Source organism: Chelonoidis abingdonii, chromosome 3 (genome assembly GCF_003597395.2).
Source record: "Chelonoidis abingdonii isolate Lonesome George chromosome 3, CheloAbing_2.0, whole genome shotgun sequence".
NCBI lineage: Eukaryota > Metazoa > Chordata > Testudines > Testudinidae > Chelonoidis > Chelonoidis abingdonii.
The window spans coordinates 49,015,107-49,042,920 of record NC_133771.1 but is presented as its reverse complement, the minus strand read 5'-3'; the positions used below and the strand labels follow the sequence as shown (position 1 = coordinate 49,042,920).

General features: G+C 40.3%; 1 protein-coding gene across 1 annotated transcript in view; it reads left to right on the top strand.

The window, feature by feature from the left end:
• Nucleotides 1–27,814, top strand: part of COL21A1 (collagen type XXI alpha 1 chain) — a 189,651-nt gene that overhangs the window by 107,499 nt on the left and 54,338 nt on the right. The window contains exons 18-19 of the mRNA XM_032771112.2: nt 26,528–26,572; nt 27,412–27,465. Coding sequence (XP_032627003.1) covers nt 26,528–26,572; nt 27,412–27,465 — 99 coding nt within the window. The remainder of the gene's footprint in view (nt 1–26,527; nt 26,573–27,411; nt 27,466–27,814) is intronic.

The window sequence follows — 27,814 nt, the reverse complement described above, 5'->3', positions numbered from 1 at the left end:
TTGTGAATCTGTTCTTTAGTATATACGTTGTGTGACAGACCCAGGCCAGTGTGGTACAGGAGTCTGGTAGAGGGCAAATATTCTAGTCACTGGCTGAGTAATTTTCTGTTCCCTGAGTGACTAGAGCAGGGGCTGCACTGGAGGAAACACGAACCTGCAAAAAGTTAAGGCAGATCAGGCTGATTAGAACACCTGCAGCCAATCAAGGCAGGCTAATCAGGGCACCTGGGTTTAAAAAGAGCTCACTCCAGTCAGGGAGGAGGAGCTAGAGGAGAGGAAGTGCGTGTGAGGACCGAAGCAAAAAGCACAAGGAGCTGAGAGCGAGAGGCTGTGCTTCTGGAGGACTACGGAGTACAAGTGTTATCAGACAGCAGGAGGAACGTCCTGTGGTAAGGATAAAGAGGTGTTTGGAGGAGGCCATGGGAGAGTAGCCAGGGAGTTGTAGCTGTCGTGCAGCTGTTACAAGAGCTCTATAGACAGCTGCCAGATCCACAGGGCCCTGGGCTGGAACCCGGAGTAGAGGGTGGGCCTGGGTTCCCCCCAAACCTCCCAAGTCCTTATCAGACACAGGAGGAGTTGATCCAGACTGTGGGGAAGATTACTGAGGTGAGCAAATCTGCCAATAAGCGCAGGACTCACCAAGGTAGAGGAGGAACTTTGTCACAGTAGATAACTAAGAATGTTTATAGATGGGCGAAGTAATTATGTTTCAGGGAAGGAGAACCTGTTGGTTATTAATAAATAACCAGTTAGTTTACAACTATACGATGAAGCTAAAAAAATATTTAAATCTGTTACTTAGACGAAGCCATTTAAGGAGCTATCATGAGACAGGCCAGTTAACCAATATTAAGAATCTTACATCCAACATCTCCAATGTTTCTGTGTTTACCAATATTTAGCTACTGTCTCCTCTCCAGAAATACATGGTCTAACCATCTGTGATTAACACGAGAAACTGTTAATATTGTAAGTTACAACAGCAGTTTCATATCCCTATAAAATCATTACAAGAGTTTAAATCTAATCCTATGGCAGCATTTTAGTTAACTTTCTCTCACCAATCCACTGTGATTCTGTGTTGAAGTCTTGGGGAGAACTTGGGGTTGGTTTCTTCTTGAGTGTTCTTTATTGTTCTTAGCTATCTGTGGCAGCTTGCTTATTGAGATGGACAGGATGAGTTGTGGAGTGCTTACTGTCTAATCTGGGTATCAGAAGGTCTATTTGTGAGGGGTGCTCACTTCTCAATTTTATACTCTTCTTCCTATTTCCATGAAATTACAATTGTTTATATTCAAAGCTGGTAGCTATTACCCTTTCATTGTTTCCATGTCTTCATGGGTACTGTCTTTGTCTTATGAATATGTAGTTTATTAACATTAGGGTTGTAATTCTTTCTTCACAGTTACATTTCCTTTGTGTTTGTGGTAGGAGAACATCTTTAAGTTTAGAGTTTTAACTCTTTCTTTTATTCAGTCAGTTTTCTGAGATATACCATCAGGGTTTAATAGGAGTTAAAATTCTGTTTCCGATGCGTCCAAACACACTCCTATTCTCTTTATAAAAGTTAACTCTCAAAGTAGTCTTTTTTTAATTTAAACTTTAAGCTTAAATGGTCATAAAAATGTATCGTCTCTTCTTTTTCCCAGTCATTGGAGAGGTTTGGTTGAGTAGTTTGAATAATTAATTAATTTCCTATTAATATAAATATTCTTTATGTATATAGCTTCTTACATTAGTAATTAGTTTAGCATCAACTGATCTTGCTATAATAATACATCAAACATCTTACTGTTGATATAACAATGATATCAGGCTGTTGTTATATGAAGGTTTGCATTCACTTACAAAATATTTCCAAATATACATCTCAAAAGAAGCTTGTCATCCTAAGAATTTGAGAAACACAAAGGTTTTAACCTTCATTAGAAACATGAGTTGGAAGTAACCAATATCTTCTGTAACCTTTTTCCACCATAAATGTTCTCCAGATTTAAAGAGTGAAGACTTTAATGTTTTCACAAAAGAAATCAATTTCAAAAAGAATATTTCTCCAATTCTTAGTATGGGTTTAAACTCAGGTTTTTCTTTGAAAAGAAAAGCGGGTTGGGGGGCGGGAAGAGAGAGAGTGAGAGAGCGTATAGATCTACTTACCTCTGTTTATTGCTCTGATAACAAAGCCCTGCATTCCTTTTTCTAAATCATGATTCTTTTACGTGGTGGTTGTTTCTTGACCTCCCACTCTTTAGAGTTACAATTGTTTGTTGTTTAGTATAAAGTACAAATTTCAATAACCGATACATTTTTTTAACCATGGCATAAAAGAAAATAGTATAAGGTAAAAAAAAAAGGTAAAGTTTAAAATGCAGATGTCTGAGTCCATATAAAACTTTTAGGAGTTATAAACCTGGTGTATGGCCAAGGAGGTGATCTTCTTGCAGTTTGCTTGTCCTTGGGACACAGAACAGAAACCTGAAATTTCTTTAATCAGCCTGAATATTTTATGATCAACTAACTGAACATGTAGGAGTATTATTTTATGTTTAAGCCTCCTGGCTATCACATACTTGCATGTTCAGATATTAACATATCTTAATATATAGTAAAGCTGCAGACAAGTTTGCAGCAACCAAAAAAGTTATAATAATTTTATCCATATAATCGTTGCATGTCTTGAGGTCACTTATATGGATTTTCAAATTTTCTCTCTCCATAAATGGTTTAAACCTTGCAATTCTCTTGGCATCATGTGAAGACACACTGAAGACCAAGGCTTTAGTGCCAGTATCATTGGATATTTCCAGGGAAAAAAAAAGCAGCCACTGGGACTAGAGCAGGCTCCAGCGAAAAGCTCTGATAAAAGGTCAGGATTTGAAGAGAGACCTTGGGAAGTGCTCAGTGGAGAAACTGAGCAGAGAAGGATAAGAGTTCAAGCTTGAGTAAGGTAGTATGATAGACTATTGAGCCCTCATCCTGCACCATAGAAGTCAATGAAGTTTTGGTGAGTAGGGTCAAATTCTTCCATCATGTATACGATGGAGTGTTGTAAGACTGGGCAGAATATGTGTCCTTCCCCCATAGTCTTTAAATGTCTTATACAATTTCTGGTCACTTTCATTTGAATTTTCTTTTTGTTTCTTTATAGTTGGTTATTTTAAACAATTTTTCAAATAGTTTCATTTCAGTATGTCTTGTAATCTTCAATCTGTCTGATTAATAATGTAATCCATTCCATAATCTGTTTTTAACAGATTTTATTGAGAAGGATCCTGTAGGGCAGGGGTGGGCAAACTTTTTGTCCTGAGGGCCACATATGGGTGGAGAAATTGTATGCAGGGCTATGAATGTAGGGGCATTGCCCGTGGATGGGGCAGCATGCAGAGCTGCCTGACTGTGCCTCCGTGTAGGAGCTGGAGAAGGACCATGCTGCTTCTTCCGAGAACGACTTGAGGTAAGCGTCCCAACTGCTTCCTCATCCCTGATCCCCCTCCTGTCATCTGAACCCTTCGGGCCCACCCCAGAGCACCCTCCTGCACCTCAAACCCCTCATCCACAGCCCCACCCCAGAGCCTGCACCCCCAGATGGAGCCTGAACCCCTTCATAGAATCATAGAATATCAGGGTTGGAAGGGACTTCAGGACGTCATCTAGTCCAACCCCGTGCTCAAAGCAGGATCAATCCCCAACTAAATCATCTCAGCCAGGGCTTTGTCAAGCCTGACCTTAAAACCTCTAAAGAAGAAGATTCCACCACCTCCCTAAGTAGTTCATTCCAGTTCTTCACCACCCTCCTAGTAAAAAAGTTTTTCCTAATATCCAACCTAAACCTTCCCCAGTGCAACTTGAGACCATTACTCCTTGTTCTGTCATCTGCCACTGAGAACAATCTAGATCCATTAAGATCCATTCCCTCACCTCAACCTCCTGCCCCAGTCCTGATTCCCCTTCTGCCCTCCAAACCCCTCGGTCCCAGCCCGGAGAACCCTCCTACACCCTAAACTCCTTGTCCCCAGCCTCACCCCAGAACCTGCACCATCAGCCAGAACCCTCGTCCCCCCCCCCACTGCACCCCATCTTCCACCTCAGCCTGGAGCCCCCTCCCATACCTTGAACTCCTCATTTCTGGTCCACACCCCCAACTAGAGTCCTCACCCCCTCCCGTACCCCAACCCCAATTTTTGTGAGCATTCATGGCCCGCCATACATTTCTATTCCCAGATGTGGCCCTCGGACCAAAAACTTTGCCCATCCTGTTATAAGCACTTCAGTAGGAGCACATCAGTAGAAAGTGCTATAAGTCGTTAAAATCTACCTACTAACCTCTAGGATTTTATTACAATTCATAACCATTTATTAAAACATTTTTTTCTAATTTCTTACCTTTTTGTACTTGCCACTCTCTTCTTCTTTAAGAAAATCAATAAGAATTAATCATAAAAGTATATTAATAATTATTTGAGGGAACATTTATAAATAGTATAAAGTATGATCATTGCAGTCATGCAAGGGTTTGGTTTTAGAATTCCCGAGAAATAAATGTTTAAAAGCTCTTCAACAAACAGTAAAAAGCACATCTTTTGTTAGAATGTGCAGTACCAGTACTTCCATACACCAAGTTATGGGTGTTCCTTTTTATTTATTTATTTGTATCCAGTCTGCTAGGCCCTGCCGACACACAAAATAAGTCCTTGCTTTGAAAAGTTTATTCCAATGATTACTGGTAACTAGTTTATCAAACCACAGGATAGTCCAGCCATGAAAAACATTTTAAGTGTGAAGGGAGAAACTTATGCCAGTTCTCTTCCCTTTGTACTGGACAGGGTGTTCTCTCGGCCTTCCTCCTGTTCCAGAGTCTCCTTCTCCCACTCACTACCCAGGTCTCTTGTCTGCTGGCTCATCACTCCATTCCCAGGGAGCTCCTGCAGAACTTTTGGCTCTCTGCACTCTCTCTTAGTCATTGAGAGCACCATGGCTGCTCTTTCAGCCCCTTTTCGCACTCAGCAAATCTTCTTCTTCCCTCTAGTGCCAGGTGCCTTCTCTTAAATGCAACTGGGCTTAGCTCACCAGTCACAAATGTTCTGGCTTCTTCCATCTTAAAGGGCAAGAGCCACCTTATGACACTATGCTGAAATGTTTGCTGCATTGGGCCCAAGGAGACCTCTTTATCAGCTATCTAGACTATTCTCACAAATATCACTACTTTGTCCTCATCAGTAATGGGATTTGGTTAATAGTAGCATTGCAGTTAGAGATGATTGGGAATTTTTTGCTGAAATCATTTTTCATCGGAAAATGACAGTTCATCAAAACTGAAACTTTTCATAGGAAAGGATTGGTTTCTGAGGTCCAGGATTGTATTTCTGGGGAGAGACAAAGGCTGCCAGAATAGCCAAGAGCCCCATGGTTATGGAATTCACTAGGGATGTGGGAGACTCAGGTTCAAGTACCTGCTCTGTCTGATTTGGAGTAGGGACTTAAACCTGGTTCTCCTAGATCTCACATGAAAACCCTAATCACCAGGATATTCTCTCACACACACGTACACACGCTGGTGAAAACATTTGAAAGGTCTCACTTTCATCCCTGTACAGAACAAGAAAATATTTTCAAATCTGAAATGTTCACAGAATGGGAGAATTGTTTTCCACCCAGCATAAATTACAGTATCTTGTTGTACAGGTATTACATCTGTTATTTGAACACACTTTAAAAAACAACAGAGAGTCCTGTGGCACCTTTAAGACTAACAGATATATTAGAGCATAAGCTTTTGTGGGTAAATACCCACTTCGTCAGATGCATGTAATGGAAATTTCCAGAGGCAGGTATAAATATGCAGACAAGAATCAGTCTGGAGATAACAAGGTTAGTTCAGTCAGGGAGGGTGAGGTCCTCTGCTAACAGCTGATGTGTGAACACCAAGGGAGGAGAAACTGCTTTTGTAGTTGGCTAGCCATTCACAGTCTTTGTTTAATCCTGAGCTGATGGTGTCAAATTTGCAAATGAACTGAAAGTCAGCAGTTTCTCTTTGTAACTTATCTATGTTGCACAAATTATTTAAAAAAATACAGGTAAATGTTCCACTCACCACGATAGATAACAATTTTGAAGTATTTTTGATTTATTAGTTCAGAATATTTTAAGATTTTGATAAACAGAGAAGCTTTGTAATGTCAGCCAACGTAATACTGCTTAGGTTGCAAAAAAGGCTCTGAAAAATTACTGAAACTGATTACCCACATGACTGTAGGAGCTGAGGGGTTCATCCACATACACACATAGCTATACATACTTTTATCAGAATTTTCTGAAATCCTGCATCTCAGCTTGAAATGTAAATGAATATAGAACATTTTAGAGAGACAAGGGGGGTGAGGTAATATCTTTTATCGGAGCAGCTAGTGTTGGTGAAAGAGACAAGTTTTTGAGCCACATAGAGCTCTCCCCAACAGAAGTTGATCCAATAAAAGATATTATCTCACCCACCTTGTCTTTCTAATATTTTGGGACCTACGTGGCTATAACAACACTGCATATAGAATGTTTTAAGATTTACAAAATTATATATGTATATTTTTTAAAAGTCAGATTCTGCTATGAACAAGTATCTAGGACTCAAGTTGAAAATGCAGAATGGACCAAGGAGTGCTTAAATTACGCTTTGTTTCCCCCTTTATAATACTAAATTAAAGTCATAGTTACACTGGTGTAAAATCAGTGTACAGTACGTGAGAAAATAATCAAATCCACAGCTTATTATACTATCTATGGTATTTGATTTGTGAAAATGCTCAGCATTGGACTGAATTTGCTTTCATTGATATCAGTAGTAACAAAATTAGGTCAATGCTGAGCACTTCAGAAAATCCTACCCACGAAGTCCAAACTTTTCCTCCAGTTGGAGACACTTAAAGTGCTTGGACTGCTATCTGCCTTGTGTTGTATTGCGCTGACATCCACCATTTCTGTGCCAGGAAAATCAATGTTCATATTGCCAGTGAACAATATTTGACATCTGCTGATTAATCTAGTAACATAGAAACATCTATCTATTATTCAGACCTTGCAATTTACTCATTAACTGTCTCAGTTTGCAAATCCACCAATAATATTTGAATACTATGTTACCGTGGTTTTCAACTTCTTTTCATTTGTGGACCCTAAAAAATTTTGAATGGCGATGCGCACCCCTTTTGGAAATGTTAGACATAATCTGCAGTTCTGTGGTAATGACAACCCTTCCTGGACCTCTTAGACAGTCTGTGGATCCCCCTCCCCCTCCCCCCAGCTCCTTCCCTGGGGACTGTGGACCACAGGTTGAAAACCACTGCTGCGTTAGAAATGGTTTGCTAAACTAAATGGATTCATAGAATCATAGAACTGGAAGGAACCTCAAGAGGTCATCTAGTCCAGTCCCCTGCACTCATGGTAGAACTAATTATCTAGACCATTCCTGACAGGTGTTTGTCTAATCTGCTCTTAAAAATCTCCAATGATGGAGATTCCACAACAGCCCTAGGCAATTTATTCCAGTTCTTAACCACCCTGACAGTTAGGAAGTTTTTCCTAATGTCCAACCTAAACCTCCGTTGCTGCAATTTAAGCCCATTGCTTCTTGTCCTATCCTCAGAGGTTAAGAAAAACAATTTTTCTTCCTCATCTTTGTAACAACATTTTACATACTTGAAAACTTTTATCATGTCCTTCTTTTTTCCAGACTAAAGAACCAGTTTTTTCAATCTTCCCTCATAGGTCATGTTTTCTAGACCTTTAATAATTTTTGTTGCTCTTCTCTGGACTCTCTCTAATTGTCCACATCCTTCCTGATATGTGGTGCCCAGAACTGGATACACAATACTCCAGTTGAGGCTTAATCAGAGCAGAGTAGAGTAGAAGAATTACTTCTCATGTATTGCTTGCAACACTCTTAACACATCCCAGAATAATATTTGCTTTTTTTGCAACAGCGTTACACCGTTGACTTATATTTAGCTTGCAGGCCACTATGACCCTCAGATTCCTACTCCTTCCTCGGCAGTCATTTCCCATTTTGTATGTGTGCAACTGATTTGTTCCTTCCTAAATGGAGTACGTTGCATTTTTACTTATTGAATGTCATCCTATTTACTTCAGACCATTTCTCCAGTTTGTCCAGATCATTCTGAATTTTAATCCGATCCTCCAAAGGACTTTCAACCCCTCCCAACTTGGTATCATCCACAAATGTTATAAGTGTGCTCTGCATTCCATTATCTAAATCATTGATGAAGGTATAGAACAGAACTGGACCCAGAATTGATCACTGTGGGACCCCACTCATTATACCCTTCCAGCATGACTGTGAACCTACTCTCTGGGAATGGCTTTCCACCAGTTTTGCACCCTCCTTATAGTAGCATCATCTAGGTTGCATTTTCCTAGTTTATTTATGAGACGGTCATTGGAGACTGTGTTCCTCAACACAAACATTATGCCTTGCACCAGAAAAGCAAAAACAGTCTGGCAGTGCCACAGGTAGCAGAACACAAATGTATAGCTCTGTGCATGAAATGCCTGTGGATGTGACTGAAACTGCTGACCACCAAAGCATCCCACAAATCCTGTCAGAGTGCAATACCATTAGATAGTTTTTGTCCTCACTTAATCATAATGTACCTTTTCTCAACTGAAATACATAACATGTAAGAAGGCAATGAAGCAGCATTCTTGAGGTCCATGAAGAAGCTCTTGACACTTCCAGGCTGGCAGTGGGTTGATCAGTGAGGACTGCCTGAAAAAAGAAAGGGCCACATTGGTTGTGGAGGTAAGTAAATGTTCCTTAAATATTGGGTGTGTTTTCTAATAAAATATTCTGATAACGCGTACACTAATCCAGATAACTACTCATTTATGAAATCATGATAGAGAAAATGTAACATGTTGTAAGGCCCAGTCCTTGCATCCCTTTCCTGTACATTTGGAACTCATACAAAGCCATAAACAGAGATGACACAGCTACAAAAGTAGGATGGAGTAGTAGTTGCTTTATTTGGTCTGGCTATCTCTTTGTAACTCATCAGTCAACTGTGTCATCTTCCTTTCACAGCAGGAATTCATGGTGGGATTATGGAGGCTAACATTAGGTGAGGAAGTCCCCCTCCACCGTGTCTCACTTTAATGTGTGAATAGTATAGCAACTTTACTTAGCTTCTACTGGACTAAGTAATCGCATGGCTGGATTGTGGCTGAGGAGCTATGGGTGAGTGAGATTCCAGAAATCTATGTTTTGTATTCAGATATTTCACAGCAAGTAAAACCATCTCTATCATTTGTGTAAACAAAGGTTCTCTTTGCAAGCATGTTTCAAATATAGAGTATGGTGTATCTCCATTTTAACATGTGCTGGGGGAATAAAAATAATTAATAATAAATAAACTGGCATTTACAAAGAACCTCTCATCGAAAAATTCCAGCACACTCAACAAATTCATAATCTCACTATAAAGTAGATAAACCAAGAATTACTCCCTCTGTCACTGTAATGCAGCCATTTCTAGGATGCGCAGCAACTATGCACATCAAAACTAACAGCAGTTTAGGATAGCAGTATGATGTGTATGGACTACATTAAGCCACATTGTTTTTTTTTATATAGTCACATGGACAGATGCATTTAATGCCTTGTGGATTAATGTGCTCTAGCTGGCAAGTAAGTAAATATTGTGCTAATTTTGGCCTTTTCTCTTTATTAGGGGTTAGAGGATGAACTCTAGAAGATCAGGATAGATCTGGATGCTTTGATATTGCTTTCCTTTGCCTTGCAAAATGATAATCGTGAAACTTGAAATATTTGTCAGAAAATTAAATTAAATTTTCTATATCATAAAATTTTTTAGAGATAAACGTATTAATTCATCCTGTAACCCTATTTTGGTTTCTTCCCCCTCCTTACAGTCTGTAAATCATGTTTGATAATAAAACTGAATATTTTTCAATTATGTCACTGATAATTTTGTTCAATCTCAGGCTAACACATCAAAAGCCAACTTTTAAAAACATGACTTCTATTTTAGTGTATAATTTTCAAATATTTTCACTTTTGTGTGCACATAAATAAATTACATATACAAATCAAACATAAGTGGGTTTTCTGTATATAAAATGCACCATTTGTTTTCAGGTATAAAAGGGCACTGGCATGATGACCTACAAGTGATTTGTTTGTGCAAAGTTGTGTACCTGCATCAGAGACATGACCAGATTTTCAAAGAGGCAAAGTATTTTCTTATTTGTATTCAAACCCGAACATGGTCATGCAGCCATAAGACTATTTTTATTATGAATTGGGTGTGATAAGCGTTCATGCTGTTTTACAAGCAGATAAGAAATCTGTCTATAACTGAGGACAATTAAAATCTAAGGGCTTGTCTCTACTACAGATGGGATGGACACTGCAGTGATCAAGCAACTGGGGGTTGATTTAGTGGATGTAGTGAAGACCTGCTAAATTGGCCGCCGATTGCTCTCCCGTTGACTCCAGTAAGTAGATCCAAGCTACGTCAACTTGAGTTATGCTACTAACATAACTCAAATTGTGTAGCTTAGATTGACTTTTCCCTGTAGTGTAGACCTCCCTAAGTGAGAAATCACAGAGAGGAATAGAGGAAGGATCAGAATCACAGGGAGAGAAGAAATCATAGACTGATAAGGACATTTTACTTGCTATTCCTTATTAATGAATTGCTGACATTGAGCTGTAGTTTTTTTTTCAAATTAGGGCCAAATTCAGCATAGGAATGCAGTGCGGGGTTGGGGGAGCACACCAAGAACCAAATAGATCTGTAGACCCTGCATAGATGTGGGCTGTTCTGCCCATATACCACTTTGCATGAACAGTGCCCCAAGCAGAGTGGAGAGGAGATGTTTCCGTTGGTCACCCACTCTCCTTGGCCCACACAGTTATACCCTTTAAAAGGGTGCAATGACAGGCACACAGCCTGTGCACATCTGTAACATCCAGGATGTACTTTGCCTTCATGGGGCAGAATACCTCCCTATGCTTCCCTTAGGATGGTGCAGCCCCATATTGCCCCTGCAAGGCACAACTGAGCCTTTAAATAAATCTTTTTCTCTCTCTCTCTCTCGCTAATGCCTGTATATATGTGCAGGGTCACTTAACTGTATCAAAAGAACTTTTCAAGATACATCTGAACTAGAGATCACTATCAGATTATGTAATTGTCTTCTGTAGCAGTGGTTGTGATACTACGAACATCCAAAGTAGTATGAATTGAACCCAAATAGTAGTGCTTATTAGGGGTCAGAGTCCCCCCTGCATCTGTGGTCTGCTCCGTAAGTTGGACTGTAGTGACGGTGAGGATGCTAGTTATAGCTCCCTGGCATGAGTTTCCATATACCATTGGAGGGTTGGCGGATCAGAGGAATCATGTACTCTTCTCATCCCCAATATGCTACTTTCATCCACCAGCACACTCCCTGTACCAGAGAATAGGGTTATGGCTGTTGGTTTTGGAGGATGGAGCTATTTAATCCAGTGGAGACTTCCCCACTGCAGGCTAGCTATGACCAGAATCAGTACAGAAGAACTGGGGGCTAAGTCCATGATGCCGTTCCAACAGCAAAAGCCCAATTAAGATGTGACCAGGTGAGTCAGTCGCAATCATTACATGGAGTAATATTTAAATATTTAATATTCTAGCTGGTTATGTCTGCCTTCTATAGTTCTGTTCTGTATTTCTTAACCTGTACAATAGTTTTAGGGTCAGAAACTGAGTCCCATGATACAAAGGGGACTTGGCTGCTTTAAGGCAGCTTCAGTGCAATGTCAGAAAGGGAAGGAATGGCATTGTCAGCTCTGTGCCACTACTGCTTCCTCAACCAACAGATGGGCATGTTGGGGACGCAAAGTGCTACCAAAATCCTGACCAACAATGTGGCTCCATAAAAGCCCCCATCCACCAGTTCAAGTCACAGCTGTCTTAAGGATTGTGGGGGAGAAAAGTGATATAAAACCACCTCTGCCCTTCTCAGGATCACCAGTGTGGCTATCCCGCTGTCTGTAATCTCTAAAATGACATAAAAATGAGTCAGGAGTAAGAAATTAGAAAGAAGTGTGTGTTGTGTTGCAGAAAAGATTGCATTGTTGTGAACACAAGGAATCCTCTTGCTCGTGTACTCATTAGTCTAAGGTTTGGACATAGCAGCACAACACTGCTGGCAGCTACCCCTGTTATGTCAGGTCGTATAAGGGTGTTTTGTTAGGCAAGCTCAGAAATCTGATTGATTGTGTGTCTTTGCTGCCACTAGTGGAAATTCCAGTTGAAAATTGCAACTGGTTCCAACTGGCAACCAGGTTTTGGACAAAGCAGCGGTTTTCTCGTTATATTGGTTCAAAGTGTCCATCAGTAGAAACCGACCAAAACCTTTTAAAGGATTCTAACAGTCTACTGGAATTTCCATTAGGAACATTTGAATTGCACAAGATAAATGACAGTGTACAAACATTTTATATGAATGAGGAAAGATTCTGTGAAGTTAAATAACAGCAAGGTCCAAATTTTACCCTGACTTGCATCCCAGGTAATAGTCCAGTGCTTATCTGAGTTTTGCTAGTATAAATCACTTATAAATATGCTAATAATTTTTAGAAATTCTGGAATGTGGTAGGATTGATGACAGAATTTCTTTGGGAGGGAGAAGCATACGTAAAAGCTCCATGTATTGCATATCTCTGCTCCTTGGGCCAGAGGAAGTGAAATAGCACAGGAGAGGGGGTATCTTTATTACTGTTATTTATTTGTGCAGTGCTGATAATTTAGTTAACACTGTACAAGACATGAACTAAAGATAGTGCCTGCTTACAAGCTGAAATAGAGAGATTGTTTCTTTCTATGACTCCCTTTGGAGCATTGGCTTGTCACTGCCTTGTTTCCCTGTGTCAACATCCCTGTTTCCTTCTCTTCTCTAGCACTGGCTTCCTATAGGACTCTCCAGACAGTCTGGCTACTGTTGGTGCTAAAGCCTTTTCCTCGGTAGCTCCTGCTATCTAGAACAGACTTCCTCGGGGGGTTACATATGTTATTTTCAGTGTTAAAAACAAAAGTATAGCTAGTGTATTAGCAATTTTTTGCAGAGTAAATGCCTGCTTTCTGTAGTTAGTTCTTCAGTTCTGTAGATCTTATGTCTGGCAAAACTCCAGCTCCTTTTTGGTCTGTGCTATCTAAAATCTGGTTTAATTAAAAGCTTCTGGTAAGGGTATAAATACTTTGGTAGTATAGCACCACAAAAACTGTGAAATTTGCTAACAAAAGTAAGTCTGCATTTTGTATTTCCAGTGTATATCACTGGACTGGATAGCTTCATTGGGAAGCATTCTGGGATCAAGATTTGTTTATTTTCAGAGAGCTGAGTTTTTAATATCAACAGCTAATGCCTGACTATGACTGCAAAGATATAACACTTTACAAACCAAATTTTCCTCAGGGTTGAAGAAGCACATAGTGCTTGTAGGCTGACTGCCCTTCAGTCAAGATGGAATTTCACTGAGCCATCAAAAAATGAAAGCCATATTCTGCCCCCATTATTCATATATGTTGGACTTAGTTACTACTAGGAGATCCAGAACCTTTTCAACAATTTACAGCAGCTGTGGATCTAGCTCACTATCAAAATAAACTCACTGTGGACTTTGGTTTTATTAGCAAATTAAAAAACCATATCAAAGCATAAAACTCATCATAAACTTTCTTTCCAGACTTGGGTGTTCCTGATATTGTTCCCTTTCCCATTCCTTTATTTCTGCTTCTCCTGAGAAATGCTCCAATTTCTCCCCTGTCCTGAGTGAAGCCAACAAGCTCTGTCAGCAAGAGGCAGCAGAAATTACTTCTGTTAGCGTTCTAGTGCTTGAGCTATGGATGGATGTCTGGAAAGGAGCCAGAGTGTTAGAAACTATCACCTTGTTACAAGTCCTGTTTGTTTATTATAAAAACCTTTTGTCTACTAGAGAACCTTGAAAATTGAAGTAATATTTTTCTGTCTCTTCTTTAGTGTGTACAATGCCAGTTGTTTTCTTCTTTTTTCAGTTTCACTGTCAGAGCCCAGAAAAACCCAGGAGTACTTGTGGCACCTTAGAGACTAACAAATTTATTTGAGCATAAGCTTTCATGGGCTACAGCCCACTTAATCAGATGCATGCATCAGTGCCCTGTTATTATTTGTGTTGGTTTCAAGGATAGCTGTGATAAATTGTGACAGCAGCCTGACCATCTAATAGTACAATAATGTAGTTCTCATACCCGATTAATATCTTCAACTTTCAGTCATCAAGCCTTATGTAGTTCGCAAGGAAATACTAGCCACCGTGTTGCGTTAGGAGTGCTTTGTGATTATAATAGTCCATCTGCCAACGATAGTGTTTCAAAAGGTGTTGTAACTGTCAGGGTGCCTCTCACTCTCTTGCTTCTTACTTTGAAGTGGCATTTTTGTGAGAATACTTAATGTATTTTTCCCATATATTTTTTCCTTTATTGTTTCCCCTACCTGAAAACATATCAACTACTCAGTATCAACTGTAGGCACCACATCAGATTTTTAAACATATTTCTTCTGCTGTTCCCAATGTACAAAAAAACCCTCTCCTATTACTGTTCCAGATCTTTTATCCAAATTAATTTCAGATGCCTGATTCCATTTGGATAATTCAGATTTTTCTATAATCATATGTTTTATCCAGTCTGCCCTTGTATTCTTATCCAAAATCTGAGTTCACTTGACCTTTTTTCCACATTCCCAGTAATTCTCAAATGCATCATCAAGGATTTCTGGAAAAGTAAAGAGGAGTTATACATAAAGAATCATGTTTCACAGGTGCTTAGATGCTGCCATTAAAGCCAAATTATGAGAGTCTATTTTGTTGTTCTAATTTATGTGTTTGCCTTTCTTTGTCTATAAACGTCTTTGGTTGCAATTCTCAACATCCACTGAACAACTTATTTGAAACAGGTCTGTGAAATCACCTGCAGTAAATAAATCCTTTAACAACAGTTATTTTTTGTGTGGCTTAGCCTAACATTTCACCATATTTAATAATAAATATAAATGGAATGATTAAGATTGCCATCAATACTTCTAATTGTGACTCTCTCAACAGAGATGCCTGCTGAGACTGAACTGCTCACTAGGTACTCCTGAGGGAATTCTGCACCAAAAAATTATGTGCCAAAAATTAAAAAATATGCACACAATATTTTAAAATTCAGTAAAATTCTGCAAATTTTATTGTCAGTAGATAAATATGGCTCCAGCATGGCAGTGTGGAGCACAGGACACAGGACACTGGCTGCATTGAGGTGGGAGATCACCCTGAAGCCCCCACCCTTCCGGTACAGGAACTCGGTAGTGAGGCTGCATGTGACCCTGACATAGGGCTGACACCTGACCCCAGAAACACCCCAGGGCCCTGCCCCTCTGCACAAGGTACACCAGATGTGGGTGAGCAGGCTCAACCCAGCAGGATCCAAGTGTGGAGAGGCTTAGTGTGGGGGGATCCAGGTGTCGGGTGAGAGGTTTCTGTGTGGGGCAATTTGGGTGTGAGTGAGTCAGTGGGAGATCTGGCTGCACAGGGGCTCATTGTGGGGTTCTGGGTGCAAGGGCAATGGGACTCTACAGGGGATCCAGATGAAGATGGTTGGGGCTCAGCAGGGGGGCTCTGGGTATGGGGAGATGGGACGCGGGGGCGGGGGTTGGTGGTGGTGGGAGTCTGGTGCCTGGGGGGGTGGGGCTTGATGGGATGGGGGTCCAGGTGCAGCTGGTTGGGAATCAGTGTGTCCCTCATTCCTCACCTCTGTATAGAGGGGGGCAATCCTCCCCAAAAAGCTGCACCCCCGCAGCTTCCCTTTGCTTCCCTGCCATTTTCTGCAAAGAAGAACGGGAACTGTGCACAGGGGGGAGGTGTTTTCTGTGGGCGCACAGTCATGCAGAATCCCCAAGGAGTAAAGAATTCCTTAGTATATTGGTGGGAGATTATAGCAAAGCTTACATTGCTACCACACATACTGTAGGTGTAGTAAGGAGAGAACAGATTAGTTTTGTCATTGAGGGAATCTCCATCCTTAGAGGTTTTTAAGGCCTGGCTTGACAAAACCCTGGCTGGGATGATTTAGTTGGTGTTGGTCCTGTTTGAGCCGGAGATTGGACTAGATAACCTCCTGAGGTCTCTTCCAATTGTAATATTCTATGACTGACACAATGTTACCATCCTTCAACAGAAATCTCCAGGTAAATATTTTCTGAATTTATGTTGGAAAACCTTTAAAATAGATGTGATTGAAAACAAACTTGAGCTGAATTATCAAAATAACTTTAACACAGTCTCATCAGAAAAACTCAGTTATGAAAGGAAATTCTTGGGCCATATGCTATCTTTGACAGCAAAAAATTGCATTGGTCAGTATTGTTTGCAATATTCTCTAATGGCAGTGGAGCATCTGCCAGATTTTGCTCTTTGATTTTTCTAGAGAACTTTTTCAGAAATACATAGTGCAATGTTAAACTACTAGTTAGCTCCATAGTTAGCTGGCCTTCAAGCATTTTCTTCATTCAAGATTTCTCTTTATGGATCAAACAGACAATAATGGTCTCCTATCAAATTTTTGCTTGAAAGCACAATGATCCTCTTTCAATCTGGAAATCGGTTTATTTCAAACATTTGTGTTTTTACTGAGAGACTGGATAGTTTGAAAAATTATTCCTTTGTGGATTGTCTTAGACAATATTTATTAAATGTGTGACACATTCATGAACTGTAGGCATACAGGATATAAAAGGAAGTCTGTTTAAGGCTGTGTGCCACTATAGTACAGAGATGTGATCTCCTTGAACAGACTTTGCCTCAACATCAGTCTGGCACTTTGTAACATGGTGAGCTCCATCCATGCCCTCTGATGGTTAGAAGCCATTCAGGTCCTCCGGTGAGTGGCATCTCCACATTGCATATTTATGTTCTCACCATCAATCCCAATACAGCAAAGTATTTACAGTGGTTTCTTGTCCTGTCCCATAGGGCCAGAGAAGAACGGAGATATCCCTCCCTTGGGATCTCAACACATACTGGGCTCAGCCAACCCACTCTCTCACCCCTTTACTTCCTCCCTGTGTTGTCTTTTATAGCTCTCAACTGATGGCTAATTAGTTCCTCTGCTCCCCTAGACTGATCAGTTAATTAGCTGCATATTCTCCAGTCAGCCTGCTCCACTGGAACTATTTGATGCCTGAAAGATTATAGGGCTGGTTTATTTGTTAGCCTCCAGCACTCCGTCACAAACCCCTTCAGTGTTTTCAGTTTTAGCATCCTCTCTTGGAGGAGTCTGGTTGTAAAGTGTTTGCCCATAGTGGAGAAGCATCATTATCTTTGGAGACTTTTCCATGAAATGTTTCCTTCCTCCTGCAGTAAAAATTTCATGGGGACTTAATGTTTTACCTATAAGACTGAGGATGTTAAATGACTAGTAACAGAAGATGGAGAGACACATGAGCAGAAAAGGATAATTAGAAATAGAGTACTTTCTCTGGGAGAAGGTATATTCTCTCCTGTTATCCAGAAGCATACAGTTTGGCATAGTGAGACATAAATGTGGTTATACTACTGGTTATAAAAAGTGGAAAAAATACTTGATTTGAAATGAGGCTCTTTTTCTAAGCCAATTAACTTTGACCTACTTCATTTGAATACATAAGATAGCAAGCAACTCCCTTAATGGGGACATACTGCAGAGTTGCATGGAAAAAGCCCTAACTGTGTGGTGTGGTATCCAAAACCAAAAATAGGAAGTTTGTGATTAATAGAAAGCTGCAAATGGATTTTTTGAAGGACAGGGAAACCATGTGGGTTTTTTTTTTTTTGCAGCACTATCCGTTAAATTTGCCAGATATTATCAAAGAATGGAAGTCATTTAAACTGGCAGATAACTGGGATAAAATGGTACATTTAAATAAAAATACTTGAGAATTGAAGCTCATTATGATAATGGCAACCAGGCTGATGGTTCACTACATAAATCACATAAGAAATTACATAATTTGGTGCGTACAATTTTGTTACAAATGTTTTAATTGAGAGAATATACAGCCTACCAAGAATCTCTTTACATGCCTAACATTTTGTTGAAAAACAAAACGCTTCCATTAAAAGAATTTAAGCCTAAATATTTTGATATATTTTCTCTTCTCTTTCCAAGTGTAACATTTTCCTGCTAGTTGACAGGCAGAAAGTACCAATATACTAATCACAATATTTTTGGAATTAATCCTCAGGAAAATATGGGAACAATAAAACAACTGACAACTTTTTCAGTTAAGGGCTTAGACCCTTGGTCTTGCAATTGAGTCTATGAAGATTGGACCCAGGCCCACTGACAGGAATTCTGGGCCTCAGGGCAGAACAGTCAACGAACCCCCTAGAAAGATCTGCCTGACACTTAGGCGGTTTTGCGCCTGCACTGGCTGCTGCCCAGTGAGCTGCCAGTTGCGCTGCTGGGTGTGCTCTTCCAACATGGCCAGATCTTCCACATGCGGCTGCCTTCGCCACTGTTGGTACCATCCTGTGTGTCCAAAGGAGCCCTGTGGCCTGACCGGGGTGATTTAAAAGGGCCAGGGACTCCTAGCAGTGTTCCCTTCAATTTTCCCACCCATGTGCAGAATGAATTTTGTCATGTGCACCTATATGGAGGTGATATATGACACATCACCTCCATATTGGTGCACATAACAAAATTCATGTGGTGGGGTGGGGCCGAGAGGTTTGGCATGTCGGAGGGGGCTCAGGACTAGGGCAGAGGGTTGGGTTGTAGGAGAGTGAGGGCTCTGGCTGGGGGTGCGGGCTCTGGGGTGGGGCCAGGGATGAGGGGCTCAGCGCTGTGGCAGAGGGTTGGGTGCAGGGGGTGAGGCTCTGGCTGGGAGTGTGGGCTCTAGGGTGGGAGTGAAGGGTTTGGGGTGCAGGAGGGTGCTCCAGGACTCCCCCCCAGCTCTCTCTCCCCACAGCAGCACCTTTGCTGAGGAAGAGAGGTGCCTTTCCCTGCTGCAGCAGCTCTGGGGCTGAGGCTGCAGGATAGGCCCCTCCCCCGGCCCGTGAAGGTCAGGACTGGGGCTGGGGGAGGGGAGCCCCAGTTGAATCTGGGTCTGGGCTGAGCTGAGCCATGCCACCTGGGCCACCCCTGGGTCCAGTTGCCTTGGCCGTGGCAGGTCCAGGCTGCAGCAGAGTTGGGGCCAGGGGAGTGGCACCCCAGCTGTAGCAGGTTCTGGGCGAGGCTAGTTTGGGGCCAGGGCACCTCTCCCCTGGCCATGGCCGGTCCTGGGCAGGTTCCCTGAGGGCCTGCCTGGTGCTAATTAGGCTGCCATGAGGCTGCGCAGCTTACAGGGAACTTAGGCCCCCGGGTCTTTTGAATCGCCTGGGTCCTGGGCAATTGCTTCCTTTGCCTCCCTCTCCCCCTGTTTCCCATCAGTGGGCCTGGTTGGACCCATGCTCACATTGAGTCCCATGAAGCCCATGGGGTTCCCCACGGTTCCCAAGGGTCCACCCATGCCAATCAGACTCATATTTTGTAAAAGGTTATATATTTCTAGACTACTGACTAGGGATTCTGTGCCTACTCCAGTTTTCACTTAGAACCTGTCATAAACATACAGCTCAGGGTAGCATAAAATCCCTCCTTTACCTGTAAAGGATTAATTCCTCCTTTACCTGTAAAGGGTTAAGAAGCTCAGATAACCTGTTTGGCACCTGGCCAAAAGGACCAATAAGGGGAGAGATACTTTCATATCTGTGGAGGAAGGTTTTTGTTTTGTGTTTCTTTGTTCTCTCCGGGTCAGCGATGAGTCAGGGCAGGGAAAATACATCTCCCAAAGCCATACCTGAACTAAGCCTCTAAGATTACAAATTGTAAGCAATAGGAAGAAAATGTGTTAGTTTATCTTCTGTTTTAGCTTGTGAATTTTTCCTGTGCTAAAAGGGAGATTTATTCCTGCTTTTGTACCTTTAAAGTTTTGCGTACAGGGGAAATCCTATGTGTTTTGAATCTGATTACCCTGTAAATTACCTTCCATCCTGATTTTATAAAAGTGCTTCTTTTACTTTTTCTTTTTAATAAAGTTCTGTTTTTAAGAATCTGATTGGGTTTTTAGTGTCCTAAAAAGCCAAGGATCTGGTCTGTGCTCACGTTGGTTACTCTCAAGCCTCCCCAGGCAAGGGAGTTAAAGGGCTTGGGGGAATATTTTGGAGAAACAGGAACTCCAAGTGGTCCTTTTCCTGAATCTTTGTCTAACTCACTTGGTGGTGGCAGCATGCCATCCAAGGGCAAGGAAGAATTTGTGCCTTGGGGAAGTTTTTAACCTATGCTGGCAGAAATAACCTTAGGGGTCTTTCATGTGGGTCCCCACATCTGTACCCCAGAGTTCAGAGTGGGGAGGGAACCCTGACAGAACCAAATACCAATTCCAGTGTAGTCAATGGCAAAACTCCCATTAATTTTAATCAGATCAGGATTTGGCACTTAGTTTTCCAATTGCTCTTTTAACAGGTTGCTGCTGGACCATTAGCTAATGTGCTATCTACTACTGTACAACCTCTGTAAATGGTGGATCACTCATTTAGAAACAATTTGGTAATGGTTCAAATATTACTTATTATTTATTAATTTTATATATTGCATTAGCTTTTAGAGACCTCAGTCAAATACCAGTTGTGCTAAGTACCATGCCAACAAGTGAAACCAAGACAATTCCTGCTCCAGAGAACAAGCAGTGTAGGATTATACCAAGATGGAAACAGATGGGAAGGACTGCAACATTTACACAAACTGGTAGTCTCAATCTTTTTAGTCACAGATGGCTGCCAATCTAACTAGTGTCCGATGACAGTCTAGGCACCATGGCAAAGATAGATGGTAAGGATAGATATAAATCCCAAATTCAGTACGGTTTTTAAACACATGCATAAACTTGAAGCACACAAATAATTTGTTGAAGTCAATGACTGCTTACATGGTTAAAATTACGCATGTGCTTAAGTCCCTTGCTAGATCAAGATCTAAAAGGCGATTAGGAAGTGGCTTTACAATTTTGATGGGGAGTTCTTCCGATGTAAAAAGGATGACTTGAAGGAAAGCATGAAGGTACTCGTAGGAAAAGCAGACAAGGCTAATGTCTCTGGAAGAGTGAAGACAGGGGTCAGCCTTGCTATACATTTGATAGAGAAGGGATAGCTAAATGTGGAAGGGACTGACAAAAGAAGACAAGAAGCTTGTGCTTGATACAGAGGAAAAGGGGGAGCAAGTGGAGGAATGCAAAAAGGGGGTAAGATCAAAGTGACCACTTTTTAATAAGGCTTTGAGATTTTCTGAGTTTTAGTTATAGTGGATAGAAATACAGTGCTAAATTTAATTGGGACAGTGATCGTAAAAATGCACTGTTAAATTCAGACAGTAAAAAAAAAAAAGGTTTCTGATCAGACGAAGAAAAAGGAACATTAAAATAGAGAATTGCCCATCTTTTCTCATGTATTACTGACAAAAAGTTGCTTGATACAGTTAATTGTGCAAATGACATCCCCCAAAGGCCATATTTTCTAGGCCAGTGAATCACAAATGATTCCATAGCATTCATTCTATCACTCCCAGTGGGTGGCAATTTTCCCATTTATAGTGATTCCAAACATTGTGTTTCCCTTAGTGAAAAATTGCATGATGCATCTGTTTTATATTAACTTTTGATTAAAGACAGGAACTCATTATAGTTCTAGTTTATGCCGCCTTTGCAGGAAAAGTTGAATTAAACTAGGTTTGTCAACTCACACTTTAAAGTAGTATTACATCTTTTGATCATTACAGTAAGGTTGCTGTGATAGTTTACTTAACATTATGTCACTCTCTCAAATATAACTTCCTGTTATAAGTGATTTATTACTCATGTTGTTAAAAATAAATAAATAAAGGAATTCTGGTTCTGAAGCTTTGTGTTTCATATGAAGTATCTGCTGAGGAATGAATTTCTAACACTTTTCCAAAACTGGGTTTGACTTTTAATCTAAAAGTTAAAAAGAAAATATAGGATGTCTGAGAGGCTTTTAAAACACTCTCCTCTGGATAGGTTCCAGTAATTTTGATTGGCATGAACACAGGTTATGCATGAATAGGGAAATAATAGAGTGAGAATAGATAAGGAAATAGAGATTAAATTAAATTTTTTTAGGCCTTCTGGACCTAGTCCTACAGAAATTAGCCATTGCAGCTGCTGGACCATGGAAGTTATACAGGAAAATAATTATTGTGGGGAAAGCCTCTTTCTTCACCAGTCATTACGTGCCAGATTAGCCATTTCATACTGCTCCTTATGTGCCAATCAATATGTGGTGAATGACTTTCAAGAACTCCACTTAGTTTGCTCAGGGAATCCCTGAGGCAGACTAATGTGAGGGGCAGATTCATTCTCAGCTGAATAAATGTCAGTGAGCCAAATTAGGACATTAAGGATCTGGTTCTGCTCCCACTGAGGTCAGTGGCAAAAATCTCATTGACTTCAGGGATACAGAATCAATCCTACAGGAGCTATGGCTGGATGAAGTTTATTTTCTTACAATCCTTCATTGCTATTGATGTGGAGGTAAAAGCAAAAGAATGATATAAATAGATCTCTTCAGCCAAGAAAGTTTTTAAAAAGGAGCTAAGCAGGTCATTGAGTTTTTCTGTTGTTTAAATGTTCATGTATGTGTGCGTGTGTGTGAGAGAGAGAGAGATTATTTAATCAGAACGGATACAATCTGGAACAGTTTAGTGTGCTGCTTCCTTGCTCAGAATATTTTGACAGTTTCAGATCCCGTGGCAAGATGTTGAGTGGAGAGGTCCCTACCAAACAGTTCAGAACTCTCCAGTCTGTTTCCCTCCAAAATTCTGTGTGGCAGCGAGGACGAAGTGTCCTCTGAAAAAGAAGAGAAAAATCAAGAAGCCTACTCAGAAAAATCTTTTAGAGAGCGAGCAGTACTTCCCTCCAGACATTCCTCTGCTACTTCCACAGAAACATCAGAGTTTTGGGAAGTGGTGAGGAAATTCAATGCATACATTATTTGTGCTAGCCTCCGCATAAATCTTTTGCGTTTACCCCTTCTCAACCTGCCATGTAGTTACAAATGTATGCAGTGTAATTGTAGCCATGTCGGTCCCAGACTATTAGCGAGACAAGGTAGATGAGATAATATCTTTTATTGGACCAGCTTCTATTGCTGAGAAAGGCAAGCTTTGCTACACAGAGTTGTTCTTTGGGTCTGGGAAAGGTAGTCAGAGTGCCACAGCTAAATACAAGATGGAACAGACATTTAGCATAAATTGTTATCACATGTCCTAAGGGACCATTCAAAGTGAAGTGGCCTGGTAACACCCCTGTAGTCATAGGACAAAAACATGGTCTTAATGAAGACACTGGATTCACTGTTTGTCACAACAATCTGTAACCCACGAACTCCCCCCACTTTTTGTCCTGTGACTACAGGGATGTTAATAATTATTCTCATGCATTGATTTGTGGGTTTGGGAGGGTCATTTACATTTTCAAAGTGATATGACAATACTCGTAACTCTCCTATGTGTTAAATAAGTAATAATTTATAGATTGGGGAAACAGACAAAGAGGATATGCAACTTGTCCAAGGCCACACAGCAAGTCAGGATCTTAGCCAAGGATTAGGATTTAGGAATTCCTGGATCCACCTCATTCTCAGTCGACAAAACCATACTATCTCTCACAGTGTACAATTTCACAATAGGTATCCTCTCGTTACAGGCATTTGGCCCCATCGTCATCATTTTACAACTAAAGTAGTCCGGTGAGACAGTTTACTAGTAAAGCACAACTCATCCCTAAACACTATCACCATCTTGCTAGCAAGAACTATGTCCAAATGTAGTTGTTTTGAATTTGGTTCCAGCGTGAGTATAAACATGTGGTCAAGGGCCAACTGCTTAAATTTGAGGCCCTGGCTTCCCTGATTAAATTGTTCAGCATTGTTGTGCAAGGATGTCAGGTGAGGATGGGATTGTTTGTCACCTCAGTTGATTACTTCATTCCCATGCCTTGCACATATCATAGTACTTAATCAATGTCAATATATGGTATAATATCCAATGTTCTTCTACTTCTGTTTGGCAATTGATACATTTACTTTCACTCTTTTCTTTGAAGTATATGTTCTGGATGTTACTTAGATTTAATCTCATCAAATGAATTGTAAACTGAAAAAAAAACAAATGAGTGACTCTGAAAGTCTTATTGTTTTAGCAATTAGGTGTGAATTTGAATGAGAAACCTTCCCACGAAATATATTTACACATTAATCCTGTTCTCAAGGTTTAATGGGTTTTACTTTTTATTTTATATTCCATTCTTTTTGTTCTCAGGGTTAAATTAAATCCACATGCACATCATTTTAACCAAATCAGTGGTTAGAATGTATTATTACTGTCTTCATAAATTTTCTTTTCAGATCCACATAATGCTTTTCTGAATTTTGGAATAAGTTTTTTGTTTGAAGGGGTAACATCGATATTTTGCTAGCCCCCAAGCCTCTCTGTTTATGCTGGCATATTACAAAAGGGTTGTGCATTTTGCATAAAAAAATGACTCCTTTTGAGAGGAAAAAACAAAACAAACAATAACAGCAACAAAATGCCAAGAGCCATTTTAGTGAGTGTATATTACTATACATATGATCCTGGAATAATTAACTCCTGCTCTGACCCTCTTTACATTACCAACATTTTTTTGTTTATTGTATATTGTAGTAGCTCCCAGAGGCCCCAGTCAGGATTGGGTCAGCATCGTGTTCGGTGTTATACAAACACACACGAAGATACTATCCCTGCCCTGAAGATTGGGTAGATGTGTAGCCAAAAGGAAATTAGCCAACATGAGTTTCTGTACATCTTTTCAATAAATATTGTCCAGTTTCTGAAAAAATCTTCTGATGGGTAGTCAAGTATAAGGCATATATTGTGTTAACAAAGTACAGCTATTTAGAATTCATGGAAAAGACTAATCTCACATACATTTATTTAAAACCATGTCTGGTTATGGAACTCTTACAGCCCAGATCCAGCAGGTCTAATATGCTTTTGGAATAATGAAATATCTTGAGAGAGCAATAGTTTGCAGAGAAGACTTATATGACTCAACATGAGTAAAGGTGGTAGAATTAGGCCTTTATTATCTAGTCTGCTTTCTACTGTAGCTTTATATAGTATTGCCATTGCTTTCTCCTGTAATTGGTACCAAAATTAGAACCTTGATGACTAGTCAAAACCCACAATGTGTCATTATTAAATATATCATGAAGATAACTCTGTTAGATGGAATCTATATTAGCTAAAACTAAACTAGAGTTTAACTATAGTGTAAAATCATAGAACATTTACAGTTCTAAAGTTTGTTGGCCTATCCCCTGTTCACATGCTGATGTTACGCAGGTGTAATTTTACTGATTACTATGGAATTATTCTTGAGGGAAGATCAGAATCATGCTCAAGTGTTGAGCACAATGCACTACCCTGATGCTGTGTTAGGTATTTCATAAAATCTGCATTTCCTTTGCTTTATCACTTCACCCTAGGCGTCCCATCGTTATTTTTGGTTTCCAGTGACAACAACATAATGCTAAGGGAAGACCTTAATATTCTTAGAATCAGTAGCTCTTCATTAATGACAATTTAGGAACTTATGTGACTGTGTTTGACTGGAAGGGGTTTTACCTGTATGTGTCTGTTATATCCAGGACATCTCTCTACTTATTTCCATTGCAGCATATTACATTAAATATTGGACAAAATAATGAAGTCAGTGAGCCAAATTCACAATGGACTAACTCTGGATTTTCACTGGTGTAACTGAGAACAGGATTTGGTCCACTAAGGCTGCATAGTATTTAACTCCCTAGCAAATATTTTGAGTCCTGAAGCATGAGGTTACATTTACTCTGTTTTTAGCAAGCATAACTACAAATGATAGAATTGTAAAAGAAAATATTTTGCATGAAATTACAATTTTTGTTACCGCAAAGTGCTGGCCATGTAAACATGTCATGATAGATCTAAAAACCAGCTGGTTTATTTGAAACCTTGATCATGCCAAAGCTGGCCTGTACATTCTGTAATAGGAAATCTTATGGGTATTTCCTTCTCTGCATCGTCAGGATTTTCACTCCCCCATTCCACCTTCGGTGGGGCAAAGGTGGGGACATGACCCTGTGCACCTGCACATTTGCAAGTAATGGAAGGAAAATAGAGGGGGAGGCACTGAATTCTTTGTTTTAGTCTATGTCCGCCAGAAGCGTTAGCTTACATGTTTCCAGGTTGTATCTTATTTCTTGGCTGTGTTTCTTACCCAAATTACAAGAGACATGTTAAACCTTTTTTTTTTTTTTTTTTTTAATATTTACAACTTTTTTTTGGAATAGCCATTTTATATATTTAAAACTTCTTGTTTTTTCTCTTAGGGAATTCCTGGAATCCCTGGAAGTCATGGAACAAAAGGACAAAAGGTATTCATAATAATTTGAGACACAATTAAAATCCGTGCAAATTTAGTTTTTTTGGCCTGAATAAGGATTTGAGGGGAAATTTTCAAAAGCGTCGTAAGGGATTCAAGAGTACAAATTCCATTGAAAAGCAATTGGGACAAGTCGGGAGGGTCCCAGAGCCCAGGCTGTAGCCTGAGCCTGAATATATACACTGCAAGTTTATAACCCGCAGGGCAAGCCCCACGATCTCAAGCCAGCTGACACAGGCCAGCCGTGGGTATTTTATTGCCTTGTAGACATACCCTCAGAGAGAGAAAGGACTGGATGTTATGCTGGATGTTTCAGATTGCAGGGTCCCTTCAGTCTCCAAGATACTACCCTGACCTGAGCCTTGGAGATATTTTTCAGACTCCAAGTTTATTTGATCTGGAATAAGAGCCTTGTGAACTGGGTTGAGCTGCTCTTGATCTGACCTCACCTGACTCCAAAGGGTAAGGGAGAAAGCCTGTCTGCCTCCTAGACCAATAACGAGGAATTCTGCTTTCCATAGTTCGTTTGGAGGCCTTCCTAAAGGGGATCTATTTTTTTCTTAGTTTGGTTTTGGACTTCCTTATCTTGGATCCTGTACAGGGACTCATGCTTCTAAATCTTTTCAGCACACTGCAAATCTTTTGGTTTATTTTTTTCATTCTGTGATTAGGGCAATCAGTATGGGATGTAAAAGGCTAACATTCAATTAATTGGATCTTCTAACACTTTGAAATCAGTCCTGGCGAAACTAATCTGTAGAAGTAGGGTTTTGTAACCAAATTACTTTTTTACACCAATATTATGTTTATGTGAGATGTTTTCAATTATAGGGTGAAATCGGACCACCAGGGCAACCAGGAGCAAAAGGATCACCAGGTGCCGCTGTACGTCTTTTCATGCAATTTCCTAGGTTATTTAAAAAGAAAAATCAAATTCTGTTATGTGTAAGTGTAATGTCCTGCTTTGACTGCCATCCTTAGCAAGGTTTGGCCCTGGACATTCAGCACTGCAGCACAGACCTTTACCAGAAGTTATAGGTCTATCACAGGAGTGGGTGGGTGAGGTTCAATGGGTTGCAATGTGTAGGAGGTCAGACAAGATGATCAGCATGGTCTCTTCTGACCTTACAGTCTGTGAGTCTATAACTGAGTACTTAGGTTTGTCAGTGTTTTGCTGAGAGACCATGGAGATTAAGGAGCTAGCGCTACATCTGCCACCTAAGAAATCTGAGTT